This window comes from Montipora capricornis, chromosome 8, assembly GCF_036669925.1.
Source record: "Montipora capricornis isolate CH-2021 chromosome 8, ASM3666992v2, whole genome shotgun sequence".
Taxonomy (NCBI): domain Eukaryota; kingdom Metazoa; phylum Cnidaria; class Anthozoa; order Scleractinia; family Acroporidae; genus Montipora; species Montipora capricornis.
In genome coordinates this window covers 53,961,703-53,969,202 of record NC_090890.1, presented here as the reverse complement: position 1 = coordinate 53,969,202, position 7,500 = coordinate 53,961,703, and the positions used below count along the sequence as shown (strand labels likewise).

General features: G+C 36.6%; 1 protein-coding gene across 1 annotated transcript in view; it reads left to right on the top strand.

Annotated features, from left to right (window-relative positions):
• Nucleotides 1-2,636: 2,636 nt before the first annotated feature.
• Nucleotides 2,637-7,500, top strand: part of LOC138013567 (uncharacterized) — a 29,802-nt gene continuing 24,938 nt past the window's right edge. The window contains exon 1 of the mRNA XM_068860674.1: nt 2,637-2,797. Coding sequence (XP_068716775.1) covers nt 2,707-2,797 — 91 coding nt within the window. The 5' untranslated portion in view covers nt 2,637-2,706. The remainder of the gene's footprint in view (nt 2,798-7,500) is intronic.

Genomic DNA, 7,500 nt, shown 5'->3' with positions numbered 1-7,500 from the left:
CCAAATTAAGCGTATTATACAGCGCTCTAATACCGAGACTTCGCAGTTTGGCCTTGCTTATACATTGATGTGTATCGCTCGTTCTTTCGGTTTCTTAATCCTATGGCGACCATTTTTAAAACCCACTCGTCTAAACAACAAGATTGAAGCCCAGGCAGATCAGTGGTACTGTAGTTCTCCGTCATCTGCATTTGCTTCAGTTACAGCTACTCCACTCACCGATCAATTTCGCTAGTAATATCAGAAGCTTTTCTTACCCTTTCACTGGCCTTTGTTACCGCGTCCGAAGAAAAACACGTACATTTGCACCTAGAAAAAAAAAATAACGAGAAATTTGAATTTTTTCCAATGAAGGGAACAATAGTAAACAGACAAACTCATGACTCCAACATACCATCTAATATCAGTTAATTCAAACGATCTCTAGCATTCCTCCTCTTCTCTCGCTCAAGCTCTTTCCTGTCGATATGAGGCTGCTTTTTCCTCAGTAGCCACGAGTCTAAATCTTCATAATCACAGGTAAGTGACTCAGAATGTTTTTCAAAGTCAAACGATAATTCCGAAGTCGATAAATCATGGTCGACAAAGACGAAGCTTCGCTTTCTGACATATTTTCCATTGTTTACTCAAGTAGCAGCGAGCGATATGTTGAGTAAGTGACGTCATATGTCCTCGCTCCAGGCTTTCTCGTATAAGTACGCAGGCGACATACCAATAATGGCGGATGCTATGAAAAACAAGTATTTCGACGTAATAACATTGAAATGTTGGTGAAAGTAAGTTAAATTCATTATTTGAAAAGCGTATGCAACATTTTGGCGGCGTTTCTTCGAGGATTTGAGACTTTTTAAAAAATCGTGTTTTTTCGTCGGAGTCCCCCTTTAAGGTTGCTAATGAATTTAGTCTCCTTGGCGACAAAGTGGGGGAAGTTGCAATTCAAAGGAGAAGTACACAGAGCCGATTGGAACGATATTTCAAGACAATGTGATCGCTGATGCAGTCAATAGCTGATGTTCAGGTTTTTCCTTGAAAATTTTTTCTTTTAGAAATGTAGATTACTGTACTTCAGTACAGTAGGAAACCAAAACGATCCATGTGTGGACATTGCTGCAACATATGATGATTGTTTTTACGAACTTAGTACTGTACACAAAGGGTACGTAACTCCTGTTCTGTTAAGTTCTGCTCTGTTTGTAAATAAAGTTCTGACGCTCTTTACGTGCGATAACGGGTCTGAAAAAGATACTGGAGTTAATGAAAATGAACACAGATGTGACCCCCTTCTGTAAATATGGTTTAAAATAAAAATTCTCTCGCACCCCGCTATTACGGACTCTCGCTATTACTGACACCAAGTCGTGGTCGCCAGGGTGTCCGCTGCAACAGGAGTTGACTGTAGTCGTTTTTTCCTTTGTTCAGGAATGAAACTCGAATTTTTATTGTTAACTGGAATTACATAACAATCATCTGTACTCTGTTTGGACAGAAATAATCGATCTGTTGCTGGTTTGTTTGGCTTTAAAATGCGAGCGAACAAGAAGTCTTTTTACTCCGCTTGCCTAACTGTTTTTCGATGTGCCTCGACAAGATAATTTTGCATTTATGTTCTAAACATGTAATCGCAATGAGTTCTCGTAAGAGTATGACGAGAAATATTACCAGCTTGTGTTTTCAGAAGTTTGTTTAGAGCACGTACAGGTAATTTGTTGGAGATCTTGTTTGAACTTTGTCCTTTCTAGCCGATTCTGGTTCTAAGCCAAGCTGGCGGGTTTCAATGAAATATATCAAAATGTAAGTGATCTCGTTTTCAGAGATAAAGTGGAATAAATAAAGTACATCAATAAAACTCCTTGTTTGAAGTTGAACCGACAAAGACGATCTGTCACATCTGGAGCTATAGTACGTCTGTGATTTCTAATTTTAGCGTGATTCCTATTCGCTGGCCTTTGACAGTCGACTCTGAAATGGCTTCTTTCGTTTTCCGTTCGCTTGCTGAGGATTTGCTTGTTTTCCTATTCAAGAAAAAATAATTGCCTAGCTGGTGAATTCGACGGTAGATTTCGCTGGAAAAAACGATATCACACTCATCCCTTCGTGATTCATGCGATCAGTCGGTTTTTTAGGTGTAAATAACCGTGGAATTCACTAGTTAGGCAGCGAGGAAAATGTCATAATTAAGCAATATCCAGGAAAACCAAAAGGCGGACAGTTCCAAAGCCTTTTATTTTCACTAATCCTACAGCCAGTAAGAATAAACAAGCCGGGAGCTCCGCTTTTAGGCTTGGCTAAATCTATATATTTATCTATAGAAATTGAAACGCAATTCAAACGCCTCTTGGATGTCCTCGAGCACAGTGAACATGATGTAGCTGATGTAACTTTTTAACTGACGTTTTAATGGCCTTACTGACTAGTGCGTGCAATTAACGTTGTGTTTATTAGATTACAGTTAGGATCAAATGGAGCCGGCTTCTTGATCTGACAAACTACCTGCCACAATAAGCAATTACTTTCTCTAGTGACTGCTCTTGAAACTCAATGATCTTGATTCATGACGAAATTTAATACTGCAGACATCTTCTGTGGCTAATAAATAATTAATCGCTGCAATGTAGGCCTTTAATTAACTTAATTGGAGAACAAACTCTCAGGCACTGTTGATACGAGACGGCAAAGAATCGTATCACTCCTCGTCCTGCTTCAAGCATGAAGGTCTGTTACTTTTCCGTTCGTGAATTGGCCATTCTCTTTTGGCTTTGGTTGGCTTGTGTTGAAAACAAGACATACGCTGTTCAAGGTTAGAGAAATTTAGTTTTGTTTATAACTCAACTAAAGATAGAAAAGGTGTTGAGACATTCTTTGTTTTGTTTTGTTTTGTTTTGTTTTTACATTGGCTTTGTCGATTCAGAATCAGTTCGAGTACTCTTCGTCTCACAAATTACAACTGAAAGAAAATGTTTCCTTGTCTCATGTGTAAATCAGAATTTTACTCTGACTATCACAAACCACAAGTTAACAGTAAGATTTGGTAAAGGAACATTGCAAAAGCTAAGATTGGCATTGTAAGAATTTCTTCACGTCGGATGCTAGCCAAAATCAAGTCTGTCCCACCGTCCTTTTGACAAACGTTCCTATAGGATGCATCTGATAGACCATTTGAAGGAAATCCAAACTATTTACGATCATCTTGGTGGCTTAAAATTAACCAAAGTGTGTGTGTGTTTTGCTTTTTTTTGTTTTTTTATGGAGGATGACATTGGCGCCCTATATACAATTCACAAAAAGGACAAAGTGCAGGAAACTAGAAAACAATTTTTTTTCCTGTCTTTGAAAATGAAACGCTCACCTATCCCTTTCGGAGCCCATATGTTTAGGGAGCAAATTCATTGTAGCCTATATATTGTGAGTAGCCTAAGGTTTCCCTACCGTTCCGTTTCAAAGGTGATACCGCTCGTACATTAAATTTTGGGGGTTAAAAATACCAAAACAAAGGTCTTACTTAAGAGTAATATGAGAAAGAGGATTGTGATTGTGGGAAAAAAACTATAAGACTTGAAATATTGATTCTGAAGAAAGAAACGTGTATAATATTCAGAACAAATCGATCACACCTTCATGTATTAATCGGACTGTCCCCAAGCTATTAAATATTCAAGTCGAGTTCGAGCTCAATTCTCCAGCATTTTAAAGGTGTGGTAGCTATTGCCACATTTCACTCAAGCGCGGTCGAAAAAGTTGCTTTTTCTCTCAGTTTAACGATCTTCAACCATAAGTTTAATCTTTTGCATAAGGACAAACACAAAAACTAGTTTCATCATTAATAAGAATTTCACTCCACATGTACAATCAAACGTAGGCTAAGCTGGCTAAGGTCTATTTCCTTTGGCCTAATATAATTCCTTTGGCGTGCAAGGTTAGGAATTTTTTCAGTCATGGGGTCTCACGTTCAATGAAGGCAAGATGTGAAGATGTTGAGATAAAATGCTGCTGACAGCTTTGAAAACTATTAAAGGTGTTCTCACTAAATAATTAAGAGACAACTGGGAGAGAACAGAATTAAACCATCTTGTTGAAATTAATTAAAGCGAAAAAAAAAGACAAACAAACAACTGGAATGTAGAAACTATAACCCATTTTTCCTTCAAACATAGTAAACTTGTTCGCGTTCATCTCAAATTATACCTCCTGATGCATCTTCAGTCGAAAAAAGCCTGTGACGTTTTTCTCTAGTTACACTGTGCCAGAGGAGAGCCGTTTCACATATCATAAATTTGCAATTTGATTTCAGATTTACTTATAATAAGTCTTTTGTTGTTTTTCGTTTTGTTTTGTTTTTCTTTGGGGGGGGGGGGGATGGGATGGTAATCGAAGTTGAATGGTTAAACGATGTGGTGAAAATATTTCATTCATTTGCTTTGTTGGACGCTGATTATGTCCTGACTTTGATTGACACTTACGGCATATGTACGTGAATCATATTTTGTATATACAGACGTACGTGACCTACTTCAAGGTCATGAGCTTCTGGTATATATTTAGAAATTAGACCCGTAGCCCGCAAGGGCTTAAAGTTAAAACGTTGCATTTTAAACCTGAAATTATGAGAGTAAGAAATGACTAGCTTCTCTCTGAAAAGCTTATCACCACTGTGAAATTTCATCGTGTCAAGTCTCACCAGTAGTCGTACAGTGAATCAAAACAACGTATGGTATAAAGTGGATGCACCTGCACACTCGAAAGAAAATATTCTGTCCTCTAAAGTTAAAAGGCAGCATGAAGCGAAACGAAAGTTATACTTTCACTCTTGGAAACCATAAATTTCGCATTTTGCGTTTATTTCAGTTTTTCGTTCTTTTCTTCACTATAAACATGGCGATAAAATATTAAACATGGTTTTTCAAAAAACGGTTAAAAATTGTTTAAAGCGCATCGTTTCAACTTAACTTAAGTCATTATCAAGCAATGAAAATAAAAAATTAACTCGAATATATAATATTAAAATTAAAGCATGAAGTTATGCTGCCGGTCTACCCTAGAAACGCAATCAAGTAAGAACCTTAGCTCGAATGGAGTCCTCTTGAGTATTGAGTGAAGGCTTAAGTTCCTTAATGAAAAACGTTTCATACAGAAGACATGCAATCAAACTTAGCTCGCCATTTCTGAGACTAGAGAAATGACTGCTTAAACTAGAGGTGTCAATACCACCATGGATATTAATAAGATGCTTGCCTATGGCAGAATACTTATGTCCCTGAATGTGTTGATGCGAGTGCCTTGTAGTAAAACCTACATAATCAGCATCATACTGATCACATTTAAAATGATACAAAACGCATTGATTGTTAACTAAATCAGGCTTCTTCTCCTTTGGCCGACGAATCTGCTGAGTAGGTTTACTGCGAAAGACAGGTTGAATGTCGATACCGATGTTAGAGCATAACATCATGCTTCAATTTTATTATATTTTCCAGTTCATTTTTTATTTTCATTGCTTGATAATGACTTAAGTTAAGTCGAAACGTCGCATTTTAAACCTTCTTTAACCAATTTTTTTAAGACTATGTTTAATATTTTATCGCAATGTTTTATAGTGAAGTTACACACATAATCTCTTCGTTCTTTTCTACAATGTTTTCGTTATTTTTCCGTAGGATACTACTCTAAGGTTTTGCTGTCACAACATCCATTTTACCAACCAAATTCGAGGGCTGCAAATATAAATTGGGGTTCGAGTATAATTTATGGTCCGAACTTGGAACAGCAAGGAAACGTAATTTAGAGAACGATCTGAAAAAATGAGGTTGTTAACATATCTATTATATCATTACATAACTACACCTTTAAATTAAGCAACAAGATGCAGAGGACCGTAATGTTGTATGCGGTCCCCTAAATTGACCAATCGCAGCCCACTGAAGTACTTACTATGTAAAAGATATGATAAAAGTAATTACTCTTCCATTAGCGTTATTAGCACGGAACACTAAGTTAAAATTGATGGAGAAAATTAGGAGGGTTGTCAAACTGAATGATTTTGTCATATCACGCACGAACAGTGCACACATCAATCACAGTAAAGGAAACTCAAAACAAGACTTATAAACCAAAAAAAAAAGAAAGAAGAGCGAAAGAACGAAATACAGAAACACAACGCTCCCAACAAGAAAACATGCATGAACGCTCTCCAAACTAAGCCAAATTCCCTGAAATTATGAGAGTCAGAAATGATTAGCTTCTCTTCCCTAGAAACGCAATCCAGTAAGAACCTTAGCTCGAATGGAGTCCTCTTGAGTATTGAGTGAAGGCTTAAGTTCCTTAATGAAAAACGTTTCATACAGAAGACATGCAATCAAACTTAGTTCGCTATTTCTAAGACTAGAGAAATGACTGCTTAAACTAGAGGTGTCAATACCACCATGGATATTAATAAGATGCTTGCCTATGGCAGAATACTTATACTATATTTTATCGCAATGTTTTATAGTGAAGTTATATACAAAATCTCTTCGTTCTTTTCTACAATGTTTTCGTTATTTTTCCGTAGGATACTACTCTAAGGTTTTGCTATCACAACATCCATTTTACCAACCAAATTCGAGGGCTGCAAATATAAATTGGGGTTCGAGTATAATTTATAACTTGGAACAGCAAGGAAACGTAATTTAGAGAACGATCTGAAAAAATGAGGTTGTTAACATATCTATTATATCATTACATAACTAGACCTTTAAATTAAGCAACAAGATGCAGAGGACCATAATGTTGTATGCGGTCCCCTAAATTGACCAATCGCAACCAACTGAAGTACTTACTATGTAAAAGATATGATAAAAGTAATTACTCTTCCATTAGCGTTATTAGCACGGAACACTAAGTTAAAATTGATGGAGAAAATTAGGAGGGTTGTCAAACTGAATTATTTTCTCATATCACCCACGAACAGTGCACACATCAATCATAGTAAAGGAAACTCAAAACAAGACTTCCTGTATTCATACGTGATCATCGCTAAATTCAAATTTTATGCCAACAAATATACATTAGCCTTCAGTTGTTTCTTCGATTTCTGCCATTTGAAATAATCGATCTATTAAAAGGCAGAGAAAAACGTTCTCAAAAGGCACAAGCTTGAGACCGCCTAAACTGCAGCTTTTATCCTAGTGTCGGCCTCTCGATATTTACATTTAAAATTTTGAAATACTATTCATTTCAAGGACTTCTGGTTACACTCTTTTTTGAGGTTTTTCAACTTTCAACTTTATTTAACTTTCGTAACTTTCGCAGCTTTTCAAAAGAGTTTAGGAGGGCATATTTTGGTTCAAGAACGTCATTTTTTGCATGAGATCAGCATTTTTAGCTCATGACTGAATAATTGATTGTTGTAGCACCCTTTACGTGCCATGTTAAATGTAAAATGTGTCCGACTACAATTCCATTCAACTTGCGTAATTTTCTTTTGACAGCGGAAACGTGTTTTAAAACTTTATTCAGTTCTATGGA